This window comes from Poecilia mexicana, unplaced genomic scaffold, assembly GCF_051168715.1.
Source record: "Poecilia mexicana isolate PSO_F unplaced genomic scaffold, ASM5116871v1 scaffold_14, whole genome shotgun sequence".
Classification (NCBI taxonomy): domain Eukaryota; kingdom Metazoa; phylum Chordata; class Actinopteri; order Cyprinodontiformes; family Poeciliidae; genus Poecilia; species Poecilia mexicana.
Genome location: NW_028263383.1, coordinates 21,831,382 through 21,857,138, shown reverse-complemented (window position 1 = coordinate 21,857,138; position 25,757 = coordinate 21,831,382). Strand labels below are relative to the sequence as shown.

Sequence of the window (25,757 nt, the reverse complement as noted above, 5' to 3'; positions counted from 1 at the left end):
ACCCATTTGGGTGTCAGATAACAACCTCTGTTAAGGAACTTAATGCTTCCAAAATACCAGATGTCGATTTTGTAAAACCAATCAATTAAAAAAATCTGGAATTTATTAGAAAAACACAACTTAAACTCAAAAAAAGATAGCATTTTAGTTTACGAAACAAATAATGATCAATTTTTCCATTTGTTTTGCTATTTTTTTTAATATGGAAAAACATTTTATTGTGCTCCAACACCCTCAAAACAGCATATTGGTTGATGCACTGCACAGGTGAACTAGTTATTATTTCCTGTTTCAACCCAGAAAGGTTGACTGTCTTGCAACTTAAACACAAACTGGATGTCGACAGCTAAGCACACTGCAAATCTTATTGATAACAGTAACTCCTGTAGATGAATGATACATCTACAGGAGAACTAAAATACTATCCTTTATTGAGTTTAAGTTGTATTTGTCTAATAAATTCCAGATTTTTTAAGTCTTTCTAGATTTCAAATGAATGAAATTCCTCAGGGTTTTGTGTTTGGACCAGCATGTTCTGCTCTTATTATTTATATATGTGGAATGCATATAATTATTTACCTACTATGTAGATGATACTCATCTAAGCTAATCCATAAAATTAACAAAGCTAATCATCAGATAAAGTACAACAAATCTTGACTGTCTTTTAGTCACTGGAGTACCTGGAATCTATTTGTCTCATAGATTTCTCCTTATTTTTCTAAACCCCTGGTTTCTGATTCCCGTCCTTTAGGGCCAGTGTCCTGGGTCTTTTAGATGAACCAAAACTGGTACCACTGTTCTAAACATAGAGTTATCGTTCATGCCTCTGGAAATCATAATAATGATGCACTGGATGTGTGGACGTTCAGCTATAAGATCTTTGTTTTTTTTCTTAATGCACATATGATACTCAACAACACTTATAAAGTAAACAGATAATCTGGAATACTAAATTGCTTAGCTATATCACAACTCCATATCACAAATCTAGACTAGAAGTTTTGTTTCAGGTCTTTGGAGCTTGTTATGGGGTTCCACTAGGTTTTGAACTTTGCCACATCTTCACAAAATATCTAAATTCTTTGAATCTCATAACATTGTAGATTTTCCTTCCTTGCTATGCAGAGGATACTCAGTTTTCAATAGACGAACTAGTCAACTAGTCTATAGGAATTATAACTAGTCTGTTAGGAACATTATCCAACATCCTGTCTTGTGGGTTGGAGCACAAAACCTCCTCTAAATCGCCTTTAAAGGGAAACTGGATAGAATCTGGTAAGTCTTGTCAAGTCTTGAAATTTAGAGGACAAGCAAGGAGCAAAACCTTTGAAAATAAAGGAAGAACTGCAACTAGTCTCTGAAGCAGACACAATTATTCACCTGTAATCTCACACATTGTTTCATAGGAACTTTATTTTTGTTGTTGAAAGTCAGGTTGTTTGGTTCATGCGTGTTGGACTAAACATCAAGGAGAAAAAGATTTGCATTTGAGATGCAGACAGATGCAAAGCAGCAAAACATATTTTACTCACAAATAAATGTTTCAGTGAGGACCATCCCTTCCCACAAAGCAGCTTAAATATATCTCTGCAATCCATATCTCACAGCTCTAACGAAAATCCAACAATAGGGAGAAAACTCTACTTCAATACTTTTTCCATACAATAAAGTAAAGAAAACACTCAATTCTGTCAGGTTTATTTTATCTTTTAAACAAAATACACGCACCTGAATACAGGGTCTTTAAAATCCATCTATAATTTACAAATCAATGGGGAATCAATAATCTCAAAAGCAATCTTAAAATGAAGCCCCATTATGAACATTATAAAGGAAAAAAATTACGTAATTAGTCATGCTGAGTACATGAGTTCTTTGGTGTTCCGTTTTTCATAACTTTGCATTTCTGGACCAGAGCTGAGATTTCTTCAGTTCGTCTTGGTATTATTTGTTGTGTTGGTTTTATTTTATGCAGTTCTCTTGTATCACATCTGTTTCATGACTTGTTTTTGTTGGATTTGATTTCTCGCGTCTGAACATAATGAGTTAATCATCACACCTGTTTCATTCTAGTCATTTAGAACCTTTTGTTCTTCTTTGGTCATAGACTCCATTTTGTGAATAGGTTTTGATGAATCTAGTCAAATTCAAATCCTTCTTGATAACCACTCATATAAATCCTGAATAGTTGCATCTAGGAACTCAGCTGTTTTATTAAGGGTTCTAACATAAAATAATTAAGGAATGCAAAGATGTTTAGCATAATTCTTATCTGATCACAAATATTTGGCTAAACCTTTCCCACCATTTTAGTTTTTGTTTCTTCTTTTTAATTTGTAAAACAAATACAGAAACAAGAGTCATCACTGCTGCTCATCTGAGCTCAGATGAGTGTTTAAACAGGCCCCAGAAGGCTGGACTTCTGAATTGGCATTTTGATACATTTACGAGTTTTTCACACAATTGAAATGTTCAGTTTTTGCAATTTTTATATTTTACATGTACATCTTGTAATGCCACACATCACTAGAGTTAATCTAGAGTTAAACTCTAATAAACATTTTACGTCATCCTATCCCAAGATTTATTGCCAGAGATTTTAGTTCTTCTAAAATTTCTGCAACTTATAGTGAATTAAGTTACGAATTTATTAAGAATGTCAGTTTTATTAAATATATTCACACACTAAGTGAAACATTATGTGATTAAATACACACAGACTGATGTTAAGCCTCTATTTCTGTTACTTATGATCTTCTGCTTACAGCTAATGAAAAACTGAAAATAGAATATTACATAAAATTGTACTAATTAAAACAGTCTGAATGTAAAGTATGTTCAATGCCTGCTTATGCGTCCTTTTAAAAAAAAAAAAAAAATTTAGTCTATTAGTTAAGTTTGATAATGTGAAATGTTGCCTATCCCTGAAAATCGCTATAGCAACCAGCGACTCAGCATGTTTCCTAGGTCTTCTTTCTTATAAATAATCCATCCCAAGTCTTCAAACATGCTCATTCCAAAACTTCAATAATTAAAGTTCATTAAACCTTTAAAGACATACTTGCTGAGAAATGACTTTGAAACTGTTGTTTGAATTTTTTATCATGTGAAACATTATGGAAGCAGTTCAGAATTTGTAATTCTTGTTTTTTATTGAATTAACTTTCTTGTCGATGATATAAAAATAACCTTAGATGCCACTGAAAAGGCTTGACGGTGGGTAAATGTTAGGAATCTGCAACATCATTTCTCCCTCTCTCCCTGATGCAGTCATTAAATAAAACTCAGCTGGAGAATCACTTTCATTTCTTTCCTGATGCATCTTCTGAGTCATTTTCCCTCAATGATCTTATAACTTGTGTTTATCCAAATAAAGTCTTGTTTTCTCTCTCTCTGCTAACTGTTTTCTGCTCTAGTTGTCTTCATCCTCTTTGTTCTCCTCTCCTTTCTCTAATTATCACTCATTCCTTCCACCTTCATCCTGTTGCAAAGTGAGCTGAAAGGTCAACCAGAAAGGAAGCAAAGGCTAGAGAAACAATGACAGTCTGAGAAGAACCCGGGAAATTAAACAGAAAGCCAAAAACTGCTGAATACATGGATGGTTAACCAGAAAATCTGTGCAACTCTAACATTTTTAGTTAACAGTCGACTTCGCTCTATATAATTCCATAAACTATGTTGTTTTTCCTCATAATTAGTTTTGGTATACATCATAAAGATGCTCAGTCGGTCCCACATTAACTCCTCATGCATGAAATATGACATTCATTGGTTCTGGAATATGGATTCCAGAACCACAAATAGATAGCCGTTTGTGGTTTCTCAAAAGATCAGTGGAGGTGTGATGTTCACAAAAAGAAGCTCCAGAATTGGAAGAACCAATACAGAGTTCAAACAAAGAGGCTGCTGTCCAGCACCTGTTGGCTCTGAGGGCCTCATGGTCTCCACAGTGAATGATATGATGCCAGTTGTTTGAAATCAGATCAAGGCTTTTGCAGTTCCTCTCTTATGTAAATCAATTTAGAGAATCTGCTGGGCACATAAAAGCTTTCTGCAGCTCAAATGGACCAAAGGACTGAAGCTAAAAGCTCTTAGGGGTGAAGTGGATTTTATTTTATTTACCTCAACGATCAAATGACCTGCAAACGCCGACACAATGTTCATGTTTGAGTTTTCTCATTAAAAATTAAAAATAAGGCACAACATTTTGAATTTAAGGGAAATTTACTTAATTAACTAATGCCTAGTTCATACCAGTCAGCCAATTTTAAAAAATGTGAGAGGTGATAAAAAATCTTTGCTACAACAGGTTTGGTCCTGTGTGGTGTCAAGTCACATGGCAATTACAACACACCACACACAATCCAGTTTCACTCACAAACGTTCAACTGTCACACAGGAAATGTCTCAAAACCTCTAGAGACCAAAAGTAAGTTCCAACTAAACAAAAGAAGCAACAGTGATGGTTCGTGATGAATATTCAGCAAAAAATCTCTGACGTCCATCAGACTTTCTGGTGCGCTATGGCAGTTGTTTTGTCTTCTGTATTTTGGATTCCCCTCCATGTCTCCGGATGGCTACACATCACATTCGACAGCCTGCGTTCTCATTGGTCCATCGCCCAAGACAATCCAACATGTTTAAATGTTGTTTAAGAAGAGAACCTAATAAAATACATAGCAGGTCAGGGTTTTTGTAGTGGTGTTTGAGAACTGAACTGTACTTTGTTTTAATCCACTATACCAGGGGTGCCCAATATGTCGATCGCGATCGACCGGTCAAACGCGGAAGGTTTTGAGTTGATCCCGGCAGATGACAATCTGAACGCCACCAGGACGCTGAGAGCAGCACTTCCTCTTCTGACGGGCTTATCAAAAATATTCACCAAGATCCTAAATGTTTGTAGCTTCATTAAAAAAGAATAATTATTTTTAAAAAAATCAACGAAACGTGTTAAAATTAATAATCTCAGTAATTACTGTTTGAACAAGGTGTTGCGCAATTCACTGCGTTTCGGTCCCATTAACAGAAAAAAAAGGGGAGAAAAGGCGACTCAAAGACCGACTGACGAGCAGAGCAGGAGTTTAAATTAGCTATTCAACCACCGCTGTGTTCATGAGAGGCTTATTCATAATCGAGAAATAAATATCAAGCCTGGAAACCTGAATGTTGTGTTTTTAGCATAATCTCTGCTCGGCTTGCGGGCGCAGGTGGTTGCCACGGCAACAGGTGTGCTTAAACTACAAAGAGACAGAAAGTAAAAAGGTAGGAGTGGTTTTGATTTGATCGTCATTTCAGGTTGTTTTACCTTTGTCTAACGTTGCTGTGGCTCATCACACCTGCTGTAGTTTCTGAACGTTCAATAAACGACAAACTTGGACTAATTACCTCGTTCGTTTGTGAGCATACATCACAACAAACATCAAATAGGACAAATATATTTCATTAAGTTTTAACAAATTCTACCGCAATAATTACGTGAAATTAAATTAATTATATCCCGACTTCAGAAGATTTGCCTTTAGCTTTTCTGGGCTCTTAGGTTAGTTTCTCATATTGAGGTCATCAAACCAAATTTCAGATCTACCATGACTGACTGACACCTGCTGGCCTCAGGTTTGCAACCAGCTTCTGACTGAGAAACCAGTAACCTGCTCCCAGTGTCAGAATCTTACTGAGGAAGAAACTGCGTTAGGTTTTCTGTCACTTTATTATTTCTGCTATAACTGATGTATATTCGCATACAAAATAAGTCAATAGAGTTTAATTTGTAATTTTTATGTCTTTATGTCATGAGGTAGATCTCAGGTGGCTGGTGAGAGAAAAAGTAGATCTTGATCTCAAAAAGTTTGGGCACCCCTGCACTATACTGTATAGCAAGGGCGTAGGTTCGGTCTAAGTTTTGGTGGGGACCTTGACACCCCCCCCCCCCCCCCCGCAGCACAGTGAAATGCCCAAGAGCACCGAACATTTTTGAGAAGGGGGGGAAACCACATTGGCTTAATAACCCCCTCCCCCCAACCATAACCATATCATACATCTTGTGTATACAACCAGATACAGTCATCAGCAGATCAGTTCAAGAACACTTTACTTTTTCCTTTACAAAATTCAGCAAACGTTACAAGTAAGATCAAAAGAAATATCCTCTGGATACAGCAAACACAATTGCAGATAAGAAGAAATCAATAATAAAAGAAAAAAGAAAAAATATTACATAATTAACAGACCTATTCTACCTCACATTCAGTGCTGACCTTACTAAACACCGGACTTTACAACAAATGCGTTGCGTGATAGATATCTAACTTATGGGTCCACTCACTGTACTTACAGCCGACGTAGCGAAATAACTTCTAATGTCTGTCCTTTTCTTTTTTTGGTGGCGACATGGTCTCGAGACTCAGAAGGAGACGCGTGTGCCCAGCTAGCCGCCGCCTTTTGCAGCTAATCAAAGAACGTCCGACGATTCAACTGACCCCCCCTCCCCCCCGACAGCACCGTTCCGACACGGTCTCGGAGGCTCATAATAAATGTCAAACTAAGAAGCTTCCGTTCCGCGCACCGCCTGTTGCTGCTAATCAAAGATCGTAGATCCACGTTCTTTGAGCCAATATGGCAAAAATTGGTCGGGACTTTTTCATATCCCGTGAATATTGGTCGGGACATGTCCCTACCGTCCCTACCCAAACCTACGCCCATGCTGTATAGTTCACTAGAAATGGTTCCAATTAAACAGTAAAATCTGTCATTGGGAAGTTGGTTAAAATGGAAGTAGCGTACAACGGCTCTGTTCAGAAGCTAATGTTTTTGTTGGTATGCTAAGACTACTGTCCACAGATGGACTTTGAGCCTTCTTAAATTTTGCAGTGAAGCAGAGCAGTAAAATAGACAAGTACTACATTAACATTTTGCCATTCTCTTCATTAAAAATGCAGAGCATATGTACTAGGTTGGTCAAACTAGCCGTCCAAGGAAGCTGAACCTAATGTTTGGATTTTGGAGTTAATATTCATGACGAAAAAACTGATTATTTTTCCATTTTCTGTTTCTTTTAGTCTTGTTAAAATCACCAAATCACTATTTTAAAATTGTGTCACTTTAGTTCACAGAGGTTTGCTTGCTGACCAAGCAGGCTGATGCTAATGTTTGCATGCTTTCCTCAAAATTTGGTCAACAATTTCAGAAAAATAAAACACATCTAATAAAAATGTAGGATATCAATAGTCCATGTTATCAATCATACTGGTGATTTGTGGCAGTCCTGGAGCTTTGGGGGTGAAGAATCATAGTTCAAATGAGACACAGATTAAAACCAGGCCTGATCAACTTGTAAGATTTCAGCTCAGTGGTGTCCAAAGTTGGTCCTGTAGGGCCGGCATCCTGCATGTTTTAGTTCTCTCCCTGGTGGTAGTAACAACGTTTTCAGCTTGTCAATGTTCCTCTCAGGCCTTTAATGAGCCATCATTTGATCCAGGTGCATTAAACCAGGGAGAGACCTAAAACATGCAGGATGCCGGGCCTCGAGGACCAACTTTGGACACCACTGTTTTAGTTCCTATGGTTGTTTGTGTTACTTTACCCTTTGCTTATTTTAAGTCAAAATAGTTTTTCTTTGTTTTTTGGCCAATAACTTTTCTCCTCAGGTTACAGTTAGCTATAACTCAGGAAGGCCCTCAGGAAGGAGTGAGACCAGCAGATCTTTGATCAAACTTAAACCTTTAACATTTTTCATAACACTCTCTCTTAGTTTCAGTAGTAGAATTATTGTTTGTTTTATTGTCTTCATGCATGTCTAACTTAGTAAATCAGAAGAAACTAGATCTTATTATTTCCTCCTTGGCAGTTTCACACGTGCAGTGAATTTCCTGCACGGGTTTTGAATCTCAGAGCAAAATCTGGCTTTCTCTCATTTTCTGTCTCTATAAACAAAATCAACTCCATGTTTTGACACAAGATAATCAAATTACATTCTGAAGAAACTAAAGATCTGTTTTCATAAAGTTACAGTCCTGTTTTTTTAAAAAAATTTTTTAGAAATGTGGCTGAAGTTCCTAGTTTAAACCTAGTTTAAAATCTGAGCCACAGGATGTTTCTTAACAAAGGAAGAAAAGCTCTGGCACAGCAGGAACAAGACATCATTGTGCAACAAATAGAAGTAGGCTATTGCTTTTAGGCCGATATGTTTTAATCTGTGATTGCAAGATGATGGCAGAAAAGAACAAGTTGTTTCTGATTAACAAAGAAGTCATTTTTCTGCAAATCTACCTGATTCTTGTTGCATTTAAAATATTGACAACTTCTGGTAATTTACTTGTGCACAACCTTTTCATGTGAAAGACTGGTTTCTACCTCCGAGACTAGTCATTCGAAAACACGTTTTTGTTTCGTTTTTTTTTTTTTCTTTCACAGCTACAACTTCCTGCCTCTGTGAGAACGAGTTCAAGTTAACTCATTCAAATTAGAGCTTGCAGCATATTAATAGAAACCTTCTGGAGGAAAAGCTGCAAAGGGATCTTGTCTGCCTTATTTGTTTTGTTTTTTTCCTCAACTAAATAGAAAAATAATTAGAAAACTTGACAGTTTCTCAGTTATTTTGACTACGCTCATGTCAGAATGAAGCTAAGACCCGCTTTACTGTATGTAGCGGTATCTAATATGTAACAAAAGCTCCTGCTTTCTGGTTACAAACCTTAAGACCTTTATTGAAGTTCTTTAATTCCTTCAGTAAGCCTTGTAAAAAAGACTTTAGATCTTGTTTGTGTAGAAGATGAACAAGTACAGTACAGAAAATAATATTTTCTCCCAGATTTAATTGAACTATTGTCTATCTGTCGCCACAGTAATTCTCGAGGCAAACCAGTTTTATCACAGGTCATAATCTGCCTCGCCTTCCTGCTTCTTCTTCCTCCCAACAATAAGTCCTGTGTGTTTGCTCTGTTGCTTTAGGTGTTATGTATGGTTATATACGGCAAACCAAATGAAACCCCAAAGCTAGGAAAACAAATGAAGAGGAACTCTCCTGTGATGGGCGTCACAGTTCACACCATCCTAACATCATATGTTCTTTAGGAGAGGTAACAACACACCATGGGGCAAATATTCCCATACGTACTGTTTGGATTAACATGTTAGAGATAAACCTCAATGAACAGCAGCATAATCTCAGAAGGCAGAGGTAAATCTAAAAATGCTGGTTAATAATTTTGTGAACACTCACTAAATGCTAAATGAAAATGATTGCAAAGACTCTGTTTACACCTCATTTCTACAGCTACAGCATCCTGCAGTTCAAGCATACTTAAAGGAATAAATCTCTTCAGAACAAGCTTAAAAATAAAAACAGAGGAACAAGGCCATCAGTATGTGGTATACAAGTTTATCACTGGAACTGTTTAAATAAATGTGAACCGGAGACAGAAATAGAGAAACAAGTGACCCTGATGATGTTTATTTCTTCAAAAAACAGCCCAAGGAGCTCAAACCAACAGCTTCCTCAGAAGAAACTCAATCCTCTCTTTGTTTTACCAACAACAAACCTCCTGAACATAAAGACCGAATTCCAGAGAACAGGGGTAACAACAGCTTCTGATGCCAGTGACTTACCATATATGACATAAATTCAAACACAAACCAAGTGAGGCTTTTCAGCAGAAAACACAGAATATTTATTCTGCTTTCTTTTTTTTATTTTCCTCACTCCCAGTTTTTATGGGGCTTTGTACTGGATAAAGCTTATTAAAATTATTTTGGATCAATGTTATTTGGTTTTATGTTTCACCACTTAGCAAAAAACTCTTTCTGGACTTTTCACTGCTGCGCTAGTTACTACTACATGTAATAGATTACTGCTACCACATTCAGAGGCTCAGAGGAACGATTGTTATTTGGAATGAGTGTTTGTTGTAGGAATATATGACTATATGCAGTTCCTTCAAATTACCAAAAAAGAAAAAAAGAAATGGTCCCATACATGTTTCTGCACTGGAATATAAGAATACATTATTTTGAAAAGTCGTCTGTGGCTAAAACATGTTTATTTTAAGAAGTAAATATTTTGATCAATATTTGCTAACATCACAAACTACTATGACAAAATGTGTTCTTGTCTGAAGATTAGACTAACTACAACGCTCTAAGATATACCTTATCCTGCATGTCAATACAATCTTCTGTCAGCACGTGGCAGAATTTCAGTGTTTAGTGTAAAGTTTACTCCAAACTAACAGAGGACACACGCCCATTCACAGATTTACCTTCTAGTGAATTATTCTGTGGAATGTTACTCCAAATTATTTACGGAAAGCCAAGATATTTCAGGATGTTTTTGTAGATCACAACTAAAATATGTTAAAGAAAATGCAGCTTGAGAAGCTGAAATATCAACTGGACATGGGTTTGAGTGGAAAAGACTATTCCTCCAGTTTTCCACATTTCAGAAATTCACTCAAAATCAACAGATGCCTAAATTGTTTTGAGCTATTTCTTTCTTCTGCTACCCTGCTGCTTCATTCTTGCTTGATGCCAACTCATAGTGTGTGATCGAGATGGTGAGTAAGGAAAAAACTCTTGTTAACTTGAGGAGTTATTAGCTTGAGACAGATTAGCTGTTAGCTTCAGGAGCTGATAACTTGAATCTGAGCTGTTAGCTTCAGTGAAGCCTCTAGTTTTAGGAGTCGTTAGTTGGACCCTGGGTAGCAGTTAGTTTAAAAGCCATTAGCTGGACTGTAAAAAGCAGCTATCCTGCCTAAGATGGTTAGCTGGTTACATGCAGTAACCGGCTTTTTTTGTATGTTATAAAGAAAGCAACTTTGCAAAGGCAGCAGTCTGCTTCCTCTTTCTGCTGTGCCCACAGTTTCCTCTGTGGTATCTTTTAAAGACGTTTTTCTTGTCTTAGAGTATGAATTCAGTGTCGGTGTGCAGATTATCACTGAATGGGCCAAAAGTTGGCGTAGAAGCAGGTTGTTGAGGACCAGTTTTTAGCTGAAACCTCTGTCAAAGCTAAAATCCTAATTTCTGTCTGTCAAAGTTTGACTCAGTTCCTCTAAGACTGCACTGCTTTCAAGTTTGATTTGAGTTTATGCCTGACAGATTCATAAAGCAGAGCTGCCTGTAAAGTAGTAACACCTCTAGAATGTTGTTTCCATTTTGTCACAATGCAACCACAAACTTTAACCTAATTTACTGAGATTTTGTGTGATTGACCAATATAGGGAAGTTAATGACTGTAAAGCGGCAGGACAATAATGTATATTTTTGAGTTGTTCTATTTAACACCACATATGGACGAGTCATAAATCTGATTTTTGTGGGGATGAAAATATCTGAATATCTGTTCAGACTGCCATGAAAAAGTCAGATATAGGTTGCATATCTGATTGATCACATTTGGTTGCTTAATTACAGAGAATTTGGAGAATCTAGAACCACTACAAGGGGTCCCATGTTGTGGAATTATGTGTGAAGAAATTGAGTTATCAGGCAGTAACCAAACCAACCAATAGTCAACAACAACAATGTGGAACACCACAACCTGGTAGTGCTTTCTAATGTGTCGGCAAGCAATTCTGTCTACTGAGACTTCACTGACTGTTTTGATTGACTGTTGGATGTTTTGGTGCAGTAGGCCTGTTATGGATCTGATAAAAGGTCATTTTCAGGTTTCAGAGGCATTCGACTCAACTGGCACATAAGGAGGACAGAGATGAAGAGCCCTGCAGGGTAAGATGCAGACAGGGAAGACCAGGCCAGCTTTACCTGTGGTCTGTCGCAACTCCTCGCACAAACTTATGTGGGGGAACTGCAGCATCTGCTTCCATTTCTTGCTTTTTCCTTTTCTGTTGCCCCCACCTCCTAAGAAGAAAAAACAAACAAAACATAAAAATGGTTATTTTTTAACTGAACACAATAAAAATGATGAAAATGGAGACAAAAAGTACACTTTCACTTCTAAGCTTCCCACCAAGCACTAGTATTTAGGTTAAAGAAAAGCATCCTTGTAGCTCAGGCATTAAATCTGAAGAAATAGTAGCTTAAAAGTGATTATACTTCATTTCTCAATTTATATGCTTTGCATTAGTCAGAAAAATAATTTAATTCATTTTTATATATTTCCTCTAAATCTTTAAACTGAAATCATCATGACAATACAGATTAATGACATAAACATGTCTGACACCGATCTGCTATAATGGCATTAAATATGAGTAACTGTCATGAATATACATACATTTGAACTCAACATTTTTCATACTCTTTGTAGATACAGACTTAGATTTAAAACACATTTTGTATTTTATCAACATATTTGATAAAGTGTATGGTGATGACAAAGAGGTCATTGAATCTTAAAGACTTGAAGCTAGAAACATACAAAGAACTGGTAAGCCATTAGAAGAACTCTTTGATTGTTGAGAAAGGTATAAAGTATTTTTGATGATCTGTCATTTTTGTGACAATGTAAATAAAAACGTTTTTACTCACCACAAAGCATTGGAAAACCCCAAACATACACTGAACAGAAATACAGTGAATTTCATGTTTTTTTTTCTGTCTAACATAACTCCAAATTGTTCTCAGAAAACCTAAATATTTGATGATTTTTTTCACAGTGTGGAAAGAAATGCAGTAAAGAAACAGACGCCACAGCAACAGAACACGGCCAGGGATACTTTCAATAAAAGGAAAAAAACAAATACATCAGATAAATTAATATTTACAATAACTCTGACAATTACTTCTTTCAAGAAAGAGACAAAGCTAAAAATAGAAGCACTGGGCCAGGGGTACTTTCAACAACAAATACAAAAAAGACAGTGCAGTGAACTCTCGCATATTCATGTTTCAATATTCGTAGATTTTTCTGTGGAACACCAGTTCAAATTATTTTAGATAATTTTGTGGGGAATATCTAAAATATTTGAAAGAAAATGCAGCTTGAGAAGCTAAAATACCTAGCTACAATGCTACCTGACACACTATTGCCTGTAGTTTGCAAAGCAGCCAATCTGGGAGTGGCAATTATTTTCTTTAGTGCTGAATGGCTGAACCTCTAACGGCAATAAAGAAGATGATAGCTTCAGAGGTACAGTGGAAAAGGTTTCCACTGTATCAATGCATACTAAGGAATATTTGGTCCTTGAACTATTAAAACAAGCAGCAACATGCATTTTAGACAGATCTCAAGTATTTGAGGATTTCAGCTATTTACTGAATTGGTATTCCACAATAAAAATTCTGTTTTTTGATATTTGAGAATAAAATTACAATTTTTATTCTAAAAAGTACATTTTTAAAATGTTTTGATATTTTCTAATTAGTGTTTTATTTTTATTCTAATGTCCTTTATTTTGTTTCTTGTGTCTGAACTATTACATTTTAAAAAGTTGCATTTTATATTTTGTGTGATATCTAATCTAATATAATTTAGAACAAAAATGTTGACGATAACTCCCTCTTAATGCTGTTTGTCCTTAAGGAGGCAAGGAAGTTTTGAACAATTAATTTCCAAAGCACAACACAATAAAGATATGAATTTGTAGCGTTTTTTTTTTTTTTTAAAATCTCAATCTTTAATAAATGTTAGTTTTACAGAAAGAGGTGTTTTTTATCTTTTGGTTAATAGCTTTTAGGTCACAAGATCAATTGTTACTTTCAGGCTTCCGGTGCGTCTTAGCTTGTGACGAGGTTTAAACTGTGGTAGCCCTCCAGGCGATGAATGGCCTGAAACACGGTGGGAACCAGAGAAGACAGAGGAAGTTCCTGTCCTTTTCTGTGTTGATGTTCTGACTGTGACTCGTTTTACAGCGTTTCTGGTGCAAGTTCACTCACCACAAAGCAAGAAGCGGGACATGAGCTGACATGACGCTTGCTGTGCTACTTCAGTTTTGAGAGGGTTTCAAGTCTCTGCAGGCTCATTTTGTTTCGGTGAGATTAAAAGGAAGCAGCCAAGATTTTACATTTTAAGGCTCTTCTAGTTTTATTCTCTCTGTCTTATTTTCAACTAATTTTATTTATTTTTTATTTTTTTGCAGCAACTTCAAGGCATGTTTATTTCAGCACTTCTCTGATGTGGAGAGAAATCAACGCAACGCTCCATGATTTGGGTATTCAAATACTACAAAGCAGCTGCTGTGCTTACGAAAATCAATTATTGTCATAGATACACTGCAAGCAAGATGTTTGGTGCATGTGTCCAGGAAACAGAAGATAATATCAGTCACAGATAAGCTGATTGATGAATAATGCCTGCTGTGTGCTCAAGTGACAATGTAAATGAAGACAAACGGAGGGCAAAGTCAGCCTGGCATGAAGACTGAGATCAGCCACAAACACAAAGTTTCACAAAAGTTTCAAAAATAATAATTAGAGGTATAGCTGTCTGCTTGGTCAATATTATATCAATATTATTAAGTACAGGGACGATATGGCTAAACAATTACAAAACGAATGGTTTGCAAAACCCCAACTCTCTGCAGGTTTAAGTTAACTCATGCACTCACTGCCTTTTGTGCCTTTGTGATGTTCCCCTGCTGCCACACTTTAATAAGTAGGTGACCAACAGACTTCTCGTTTTCATGCTGAGAAGGCATTGAAAACATAAAGACACACTTCATTTCAAACTTTTCTAAATAATTATAATAGATTCCTTCAATTTTAATTTGATTTATTAAGGTCAATGTTATTTAATATGACATTTGCTGTGAAATGGCACTGTATAAATAAACTGACATGAGTCTAATTTGACAGATTTGTCCTTTTTTACTACCACTTGGTAGCAGAACACTTGTTTAACATCATATAGTCATATTGGTTTGATCTAAAATATATTATTTGTAGAAATTGCATACCTTAGTCATATAAATTGGCCTTCCAACTTTCCAGCTGATGACCACAGATGTTAAAACACAAAAAGGAAATCAGAAGTTTCAAATAATTGCTATTTTTGCCAGGGACACCACGCACAGATACAAAATTTTGAGCTGGTATAATGGGAATATATTGCCATTATGTCAAATATTTACCAATATGTCTTACCAATATATTTCTCAACACAAACGGCAACAGGATTGAAATAAACATCGATTATTAATATCAACCCAGTTTTACTCATCAGACCAATACTGATAAGTTAGGAAATGACTGATACAGATGTTGATGCTGATAGATTGTGCGCCTCTATTTTTTGTCTTCTTGTCCCACAGTGTTAATGATAACCAAAAAGATTGTACTAGCTATCAGGATGGCCATCTATGATCACAAAAGGATCATAAAGGAATAGAATATAATGACATTTTGGCTCTAATCTTCTCCTAACATGTTTTGTTTTTCTCTTTTTCTCTTTGCTTGAAAAAAGTAACATCTTGCAGATGTAATGAAATGGTAGTTTTAATAGGTTGCCTTGGTACAGCATTTAGTTAGTTAACCATGTAAGAGTATACACAGTGATCCCCCTATCAAAAAAAAAAACGATTTTTCTGATTGTCCATCAAAAACAAAAAGCAGAAAACTATCAAACAGCAACAAGTGTTTGATAGCTATCAAAGTGTTGCAAATAGCTTTAGTTTAGACCCTAAATCCACACAAAGGGAGTTCTTTGAAGATGTTTTGTTTTGAGAAAAACTACAAGAGCTGCCAATAGCATCCTAGCAGCTAATGTTGAGTTGGTAAATGTTTAGGTGGATGATTTAGCTGATTAGTAGCTCATCTACGAATATACAATTACCTGAGACTCTCACAAATAGGCGGGGGTCCACTGTATGTTACAAGGTACATCACACTTTATCTGAGTGATGTAGTTTTTATTTTGTATGTAAAATAGAGTTTTTACAAATTGTGTTCCTCAAGTCTGAAAAATGGGAACATATTTCCAAAATTATTATTATTATATGGTTATTTGGTCAATTTTATTTAGCTGTACTAATGACCAAACTTGGTTTTTGGATTGAAAGGTGTTGACCCCTGTTCTTTGAGGAAAATGTTTGCATATTTTTGAGTCCTATGGTTGATTTTGTAAACAACCTTAGGCCTTATCTACATTTTTCTTTACATTGTTTGTTCAATTATAGTTGCACCCTATAAGGTAAAACAGTTTCACCCTGGACTTACCCCATCAGGATAAGAGATCTTTATTACATATTCCCATTTCTAACATGTGACTATACTTTCATTTTATACAAAAATGGCCCCTTTTTTTTCTTCTTACCAAAACTAAAATACTTGAAGATTGTGCTTAACTGTCAAACATCTGCAGCCGTTATCTAATGCTTTTAAGTGTTTTCTTGCCCTGATATTGAAAGCTTTCACAGCCAGAGAGCAGAAATGTGAGTAACCAGAAATCATGAAGCGTGATACGAACCCTGAAGGCGTTGATGTTTTCAGTTGTGGCTTCATGTGTGCCTTCCTGTGAGCCGTCGCAACAGAGGTTTCCTTTGTGTCTGTGGTCTCAGTTCAACGTGATACATTATCTAAAGAATTGCCAGCAGTAGGGAGCTTTTTTTTTTTAAGTCAATCTCATTTAAGAGGATGTGGTCAGCAGCATGGTAAGACAGTAGAAAGTACAACACTGTCAAGACCTCTCCAGTCCATAACTTTTCGAGTCCAACAAATACAAATGTGTTTTTGGTGTCTAATAATAACTTTCTTTTGGCTGAAATGGGAACCCCGTAACTTTCTCTGTAAACACTTCCTCCAACTGTTTGTTTGGGCAAAAGCCTCCAGGAAATGAATATTATTTTATGCAGAGATGGCAAAAATGCAATAATCATAACTCCCTTGTACGATTTTACAATGAATAAAGAGAATAAAGAGAAGGTGGCTCGTTTGGAAATAGTAAGAAACAGGAGGTATAACTCGCATGCATTTTAGAAAACTCAAAACGTTGTGAACGTTTGTGGTCATTCTGGGTCAAATCAAGTTACTCATAGCCCCATTTCGTACCCACGCATTACCATTTTGTGCCTTCTTCCTTCCATTTTGTACCCAAGTAAATTCATAATGTTATTGGTACATTTTGGAAATAAATAGACTATTCCTCACCTATAGTTTACGCCCTGTAACCTATTATTTTCTCCCCAGATACAACCAAAATAGCTCTAAGTGGCCTCTTCTTGCTAAGTTTTATTTATTTAATCAAATTTTCTACTTTCTATAAGTAGAAAGTAGAATGTCACTTAAATTACAATTTATCAGGTACAAAATGGTGAAATTGCAATCAAACGTCCTAAAATGTTCTGTATGGTATATAAAAACAACGTTTGATGCATCTTTGAGCTGTTGTTCAGGTGAAGTATATGCATTCTTATCAAAATGAATAAAAAGGCATGCAAACAATGTGTCTAAGACACATGAAAAGTCTAAGGTTTTTGGTCCTCCTTGCTTTCCATAGACTCTGTGGTTGGTATGAATTGATGCATAGTCAGTTCGAAACTTCCGGTGGCAGAATGCTACATTTCATACCAGCAAAGTTAGATGCAGAACTGTCATTTCATGCCATTGTTGTTTTGGCAAAGTAGTGAAATGACCAACATCTGGTACAAAGGGTCTATGTGAGCAACACATTGAAGACATGCAAAGACAAGTTTTGAGTTGACCAGGCTTTCCATAGTCCTCCATTTGGGTACAAATTGATGCCGGTAGGAAACATCCTGAGACAAATATCTATTCAACTTACTTGGTTGAATACCAAAAAAGTCAGGCGTCTTTGTGTCTGTGGAGATGAAAAACTCTGAACAAACATAATGATCAGCAACTTTTAGGCAAGTGAAAAAATGGTTCTTTCAGTGGCATCTGAACAGTCAATATTTACAGTTCTATAGTGACAAATGATGTTTTTACAAACTTTGAAGCTAACTTTTTTGTGCTTGCAGCTGTGCAGACTGACCAGATGGCAGTCTAATTCATTAGAAAGAGTTTTATAAACATGAAAATTTTACTTTATGACAAAAAAAACATTTTCACTGTTTATCCAAATGGCTCTGCTATTTTTTGTCAGTGAAGTGACATCATCAGTCCAGCAGAAATCAGTCATGTCTGAATTGCTGACTGGTCATTATAAAATAGAGATCAGTCAGTGGATAAATACAGTGGATACCATGTATTTATGGATTTTTCTGTACAAAGTAAATGCAAATTATTTGCAGAAAATGTGTCTATTTTTTTATTTTTTTTAGAAGAGGACATCTAAAATATTCAAAAGAAAACGCTATTAGATTTTAGCGGTTGTAGGATGTCTCTTTTGACTTTGTTGAAAGACTACTAGCCATTTCTAGACTCATGCATTTGTTTTGTTTGTAGTTACCCAGAATGTAGTAAACTTCCTGCTTTTGCAGCGGCCTCCGGTCTGCTTGGCATCCACATATGCAGTCAAACTGCAACAAAGTTCACTTCAACCAAACTCAGACCTATGTTTTTTATTCGGGCCAGAATTAACTTTTTTGGTCTGTGTCAAACTTTGTGCATTCACACCTCTCCAAATGAACTGGACTTTCTAGGCAAACAAACTGGAGTTTGATTAAAATCAACTAAACAGGGTTGGTGTGAATGCAACCTAAACCTATAGCTGAAAAAACAGCTTAACTGGATCATCAAGAGCTTCAAGGTGAAGAAGGCTTCAGGATGTACAAGAGTATCCAGCAAATGGTAGAACCATCTTCTGCCAAATCAGGTTGCCACCACTGCAAACATCAGTGGTGCATCTGTAAACAAACTGAGACAACAACATTTGGACAAGAAAAGTGTCAAACACAGACAACATCTTCAGGATTCAAAAAAATGGAGCTCAGAAGATAGGTGAAAAGTTATTGTCTCTGATGAATCCTCCTTCTGACTATGTCCAGAGAATAGATGGACGCTACCATGACGACTCAGGTGTGAAGCTGCCTTAGCTTCCTGCCCAAAAACACTGCTATGAATAAAGATTTAGATTGAATCATCCTCCAGAGTCAATTTCTTCCAACAATCCAGTCAATTTCTTCCAACAATTTGATAAAAATTGCTATATTTTTTGCATAATTGAGCACAAGGTGAAGATCTTAACAAAGTGGCACAAAGATGAGAACCATGTCTGGGAGAGAGGAAACAAAAGACACTGGGTAGTTTTCAGGCCAGACAAACTCTGACTTTCAGCCTCATTAAAAAGGACAGAAGCTCTGTTTTTGCCTCCCATTTTGCCCTTTGTGTTCGCGTGCTTCATCAGACCGCTGAGCGCATTTCCCTTTTTCCATGTCACATAAGAAACATTCCCACATTTGCAATCTGCTGCTGTAAAGAGCCAAATCTTTGCAACAGTTTTCTTACTTCCTGTGTGGTTTCTGCATTATCAAAGGTCAACGGTGCCTCTTTAGAGACAAAAAAAACTACAAAACAAACAGCTGATTAAACGAGTAGTGTTTAATAAGGATGGATGGAGTCATTTTGAAATTAGATTAAGGAACAGTTATTGGCTTTTGCCCTCGACGATGGCAGCACATAACCCTAAAAAGAAGCATTTGCATTTTATTTGCATTTAGTATTTGTTTGGTTCCTTGTTGTGAAGTCTATAATATTTAACACCTTATAAAAACACCATATTTATAAGGTGTTTTTATAAGTCGGTCATATAGTGGTGGACTATATGAGAGTGTAGTCCATTTTATGAGACCAATCCACTGAGTTTTTTGTCATACATTTTAGTGAGCACTGACTGTGTTTATGACTGAAATACAGGATTTGAAACAAAAATGTATTTATTTAATTTTAATAAAACAGTATTTTTTTTATTTTTTTCAGAAAAACTAAGTAAAACTCAGATCTGTCATTTTTTTCTTGACCCTTCAGGATGAATTACAAGCAAAAACTGCTCCTGTCATCTCTGTGTTTTCTTTCTTGCAGAAAATACCCCTGGGCCAGAGCTTTTACTTAGCTTTGTTTCTTTTAAAAACGTTTATAGAGACATTGCTGGTACTAATTTAATATTCTTTTGTTGTTGTTGTTGTTTGTCATTGAAAGTAACCTTGGCCCAGTCCTTCTTAGTTTTGTTTATTATAAAAACATTTATATATCTTTTGCTGGTACTAAATTAGTATATTCTCGTTTAGTTTTGGTGATAGAAAGCATCTCTGCCACAGTGCTTCTCTTTAGAAGTTTAAAAAAAATGATGGAGCCTTTAAGTGCTAAATTAGTATATTCTCTTTTTCTTTCAAATAGAAAGTACCACTGGCCAGTGCGTACCTTTACTTCTCTTTTTTTAAATAGCTCTGAAGCTATTGCTGGTACAATTTTTGTATATTCTTTTTGCTTTTGTCATAGAAGGTACCCATAGTTCAGCGATTCTCTTTAATTGTCTCTTTCTTTTTAAAAAAAAACATGGATGGAGATATTACTGTTATTAAATTAGTTAATCTTTGTTTGTTGTCATAGAAAATACCCCTAGCCCCGTGCTTCTCTTTTTAGCAACTCGTTCTTGAAAGAAGTTGTAAAAATTATCCATCGCTCAGGGTTTGTGTGTTTGTTGCATCTCCTTTCTAAAGGGAGTCGTTGATGAAGCCATTAGGGTTTTTCCCTCTTTCTTTATAGAAAGTGCTCTGGACCAGTTCTATTTATCTGTCCATCCTAGTTGATTTTCCACAGTTTTGTTAATTTATTATCTTCAATGATTTTATATCTTTCTTCAAATGTAAGATGTTCAAATGGGAAAACAGCTTAAAAATTAAACTAACACTTAGTTAGTTTATATAACTATATATATATATATATATATATATATATATATATATATATATATATATATATATATATATATATATACATATATATATAGCAGAGCAATAGAGGCTCAGATCTACCACACCAGACAAGACCCAAGGTGTAGGTTGTGCAAGGAGGCCTCTGAGACAGTCCAGCACATAACAGCAGGGTGCAAGATGCTGGCAGGGAAAGCGTACATGGAACGACATAACCAAGTGGTGGGCATAGTGTACAGGAACATCTGTGCAGAATATGGACTGGAAACCCCGAGCTCAAAGTGGGGAACACCCCCAAAGGTGGTGGAGAATGACCGAGCTAAGATCCTGTGGGACTTCCAGATCCAGACAGACAAGATGGTAATGGCGAACCAACCAGACATTGTGGTGGTGGATAAAGAACAGAGCAAAGCTGTTGTGGTGGATGTAGCAATACCAAGTGACCACAACATAAGGAAAAAGGAGCACGAGAAACTGGAGAAATACCAGGGCCTCAGAGAGGAACTGGAGAAGGCCTGGAAGGTGAAGACCACAGTGGTGCCTGTGGTCATCGGGGCCCTCGGGGCAGTCACCCCCAAACTGGAGCAGTGGCTCAAACAGATCCCAGGAACAACATCAGACATCTCAGTCCAGAAATGTGCAGTTCTAGGCACAGCCAAGATACTGGAGGAACCCTCAAGCTCCCAGGCCTCTGGTAGAGGACCCGAGCTCAGAGGATGAAAGAGAGACCACCCGTGGAGGGTGAGAAGGGAATTTATATATATATATATATATATATATATATATATATATATATATATATATATATATATATATATATATATATTATATATATATTTTTTTTTTTTTTTTTTTTTTTTCATGGAGACACTCTGAAAACATCTAAATCAGAAAACGTTTCAACTCAACACTCGAGTCCTCAGCATCCATTACCGGGAAAAATGGAGAGAAAAAGGAATGCATCAAGAGGAAATTACATGCTAACAGAATTACAGGAAAGTATTTAAAGGTCACAAACAATGTTTTCTTCATAATGTTGGCCACATTATAATTAAATTTTCTTAACTCAAGTAGCTAGAAAATAAATCACTCTATGAGCAGTCAAAGATAACAGAAACGTCCAAACAACAAAAATACTCCAGAGTTAGAAAGACCAGATTTGAAATTGCTGAGCAGTTGTTGGTCCAGTGGAAATACACTAGGATCAACCTGAACTGCAACTGAATAATGTCTTAAAGGAAAAGGAATCAAACAAAGACCTGAACAATGGATCATGTTCTGAATCCCAGGTTTTCATCTGATAGATCCATGGAAATCACCCTGCTAGAGCTGAAATCCTATTAGTTTGGAGAACTTATTCAGGTTCTGACCAAAACAGTGACAATGAAGAACAATGCAGCCGAAGCGCTTATCTCACAGAACTGTCTGATTCCACTTTAGAGATCAGCTGTTCTGGTATCTGAAACTATTCTGGTATCTGAAGCTGAATTCTTCATGACAACAACGACTTCATTGAGCTTTAAAACCAGACGATTCACCCTTTAATAGACTAAAGCATGCTAATATATGGGAGTAGATTCTACAAGCTGAACAACTTGCCTTCACATCAAAAACTGCACTCACACTCAAGAGGTCTGGTGAAACTCAGGGATGCTTAAAGAAGGTCAGAGGTCACAGGGACCAATATTCTGTCTGTTTAAAGGATTAAACAGACAAGGACTATGTTGCTCATTTTCCCCTATCCAACCTAGAGACTGCAATAAATTAGAAAATCACTAAAAAGTTGATTTAACGAATATAGATTCTTCAGACACATGATAATGTTTTGAGTTTATTTCTATTAATTGTGAAGCACTGCTAATGAAAACCTGAAATTAAGCTTCTCAGAAAAATGAGAATATTACATAAAGCCAGTAAAAAATAGATTAATAAGCATTTGTCCAGACAGCAAACATTGACAACCCACCCATAGAAGGTCAGCAACATAATTTCTGAAGAAACCCACTGTTCACACTGCTGTTTATAAGCATATTGAAAGTTAAGTGGAAGGAAAATTTCAGAGATGTATGACTGGAAAAGCATTATCTATCTTCAGTTTATTTACTATTTAATAGTCCAGGGGCTTTGAATGCCTGAACAACAACAAAGTCATTTTCTTCTTAGCCCAGATAAGTAATCTCTGATGTGTTCTGTTCAGGATTTGTTTAATACATGGGATGCAATAACTGTGTCCCATGTAATGGATTTGTCTGTGTGTGGTAGTTTTCTAAGCATTGACTGTAGCCACAGTCCAAACCTTGTAAAATCTTATTAAGTTTGCATGAAAACCTTTTACCTTCCACTCAACTTTTTATTAATATATTTAATAGAACAATAAGCTTCTGAGGGTTACTCTTCTTCTGTAAGTTCTCACTGAACTTTTCCTTTTTCCCCAAAACTGAATAATGTCTTTAAGGAAAATACATTTCTTCTGAAAATTCAAATTCTCTATTGTCGATAAGCTGGCCAGACTATGACCAGCTACAGAGTTCACAAATACTTCAGTCCAACCCTGATCTAAAACACAAATACAATAAATTGCACCGCTCGTGGTGACAGGATGTTGGAGGAGTTCTGTTACATTAGCTCTGATTTCCTCTGGTTTTGGATGATGTACCCCTATAAGTATATTTGCTCCTTTTTACTTTTGGACAGTTGAAATAATGTGTAAACACGTCAACAATGGAGTCGTTTTCACAACTGGGAGAAGCTAACTAGCGTTTCAAAAGCTCAAATACTTGAACTGAGAAGCAGCAAAAGCAGATCAGATGGATCAGCTGATAGTGTCATTCAGGACATGTTACTATGAAATTGTGTCTCTGCTGCACAGGAATAGAGCTGTTAGCATGTCAATACAGTCATAACACTGTCATCAGTAACAGTCTTCAGTCAGAGGCCTCTACAGATTCGTTGCAAGACTGACTACTACTGGAAATCCATTCTGCCCACAGTACTACCATCCACAATACAATAGTAGTTTGAGATTAATTTTTTTAAATCTCAAAATCTTTTATAATTTTTTTAAGATGAAAATAATTTGTCTGTTTCTACGTTAAAGAAGTCCACCAGGATCTATCAAATATGCGAGTTTAAATTTTTGAACTGAATCACTGAACTTTTTACATGGCTTTCAAATCCACCTGTAAAAAGGGGTCGCCTTGCGATTAAACCAAATGTGCGCACAAAGCGAAAAGGCGCAGCTCCACACTCTCTGCCTCAACATCCTGTTTCGCAAACTACAGAGACGATGCTGCAACGTGAGGGAGAAAAAAGAAAAAGAAAATATGCGCCGCTGCAAATTCAATCCACAGCTGCAGCTTCTTCCGGACTTATCCACAGCATTATTACTGCAACTACTTTGTGTTTAGTACTCGGTTATTGACAGTTTCCTGAAGCACAACCCCCTCAGTTTATCTGGCAGTAAAAACAAGTCATATCCTCTTCATATTTAGAGCAGCTTTGACAGCAAGGCGATGAGGAAGTGCACCAACTCCTCCTCTAACCCCCAAGTCTGGGGCATCAACCCGGCTGTAGGACCGGGGCTGTCTCGAAACGACACCCGGAGAGAGTTGCCACTAACATCCTTACCTTCCCGTGCTTTGAGCAACACGGTGTTGGCGACAATATTCTCCAGCTCCATGTCGATGCTGAGCCGGCTTCCAGCAGCAGCAGCAGCAGCTCCTGGTGATCCACCCCCCTCCGGGTAGGTTGTAGTTCCTGTACACCGTCCGCCACCTCCGCCTACCGCCCAGTCAACGAGGAAAACCCAAAACCTGTCTTTGCTTTCCCACAACCCCCGTGAAGCGCCCCTCCTCTCCTTTTCCTCCTCCCGTTTCTCCTCCTCCTCTACGCCCTGCTGCTGATGTCATAGAGGAGCAAAAACACAGAGCTCTCACTCTGTTCTCTATTTTTACCGCTGGACTAAAACATAGATGTCACGACAGACCTCTTACTCTGACCAATTTTCATTTTCTGTCTCAAAATTATTATCTTCAAAACCCAATTTAAAAGTTGCCTAACGCTCCGTTCCAGTTACCTGGGAAATGGGAACTCGGGGTTTGACGTAACACCCAACGTAACAGCGTCTTAGTTAGTTTCAACACGGCGACTCCTTTAGACCAGAGATGGGTAGATACCCAAAAATTAATAATAACTAATAGTAAGAGACAATATTAGCAATATTAGCTTCTACATTTTTCAGGGATAATATTTTTAGTGATATTTGTTGGAAAAATATTGATTTTTACCGAAAAAATACTTCATAAGTAATAAGATTTGAGAAGTGTCTAAAGATTTTGCATATATTATCCTGTTAATAGTAAATATAGATATTCTAATATCTATATTTCACGTGTTAATTCTGCCATAACTCTGAGGAAACCATCACTCCTCTCGTCTGGGGCTGCTCTTATATTCAAATGTTTTGAAAATATATATTTTTTATTTATGAAAGGAAAAGGGGAAACAGACATATTGTTCAACTCTAAAACAATATGTTTTTTTCTGTATGAAGAAAGAAAGAAAGAAAGAAAGTTAGCATCCAGACATTTTACTCAAGTAAGAGCAGTGATACTTTATAAATATATTACTCAAGTAAAAGCAAAAATACAGTGTTGTAAAGGAATAATCAGTTTCCAAACTGTTCCCACTGCTAGGTTCTCTTATTATTCTATAACAATATATCCTTTAACTAGAAAACTATCACCATCATGAATTTCATTGAATAATCAGGTATATTAAATCATCAAAAAGGTTTGTTTGTGAAGCTGAATCTCTTTGAGGTTCATCACTCATCCTACAGGAAGTGGATTTTCCTGCCCCAGTCAATAAAGTCAGGATCACAGTGTATTAAAGGTGCATTAGGAATGCCATTCATGGTTTTGTGATTCATTTTGATAATAGTACAGATAGGTCAGAGAGTTGAAAATTATTGATTGGCTTCTATAATTATCCCTCCTTGCTCATTAAAGGGGTTGAACTAAGCAAAAAATAATA

The 25,757-nt window shown here is 36.5% G+C and overlaps 1 protein-coding gene across 1 annotated transcript in view; it reads right to left on the bottom strand.

Annotated features, from left to right (window-relative positions):
* grk6 (G protein-coupled receptor kinase 6) overlaps window positions 1–24,540 on the bottom strand; it is a 59,246-nt gene extending 34,706 nt beyond the window's left edge. Inside the window, exons 1-2 of the mRNA XM_014971588.2 lie at window positions 24,351–24,540; window positions 11,761–11,856 (exon numbers count right to left, since the gene is read on the bottom strand). Coding sequence (XP_014827074.1) covers window positions 11,761–11,856; window positions 24,351–24,402 — 148 coding nt within the window. The 5' untranslated portion in view covers window positions 24,403–24,540. The remainder of the gene's footprint in view (window positions 1–11,760; window positions 11,857–24,350) is intronic.
* Window positions 24,541–25,757: the final 1,217 nt, after the last annotated feature.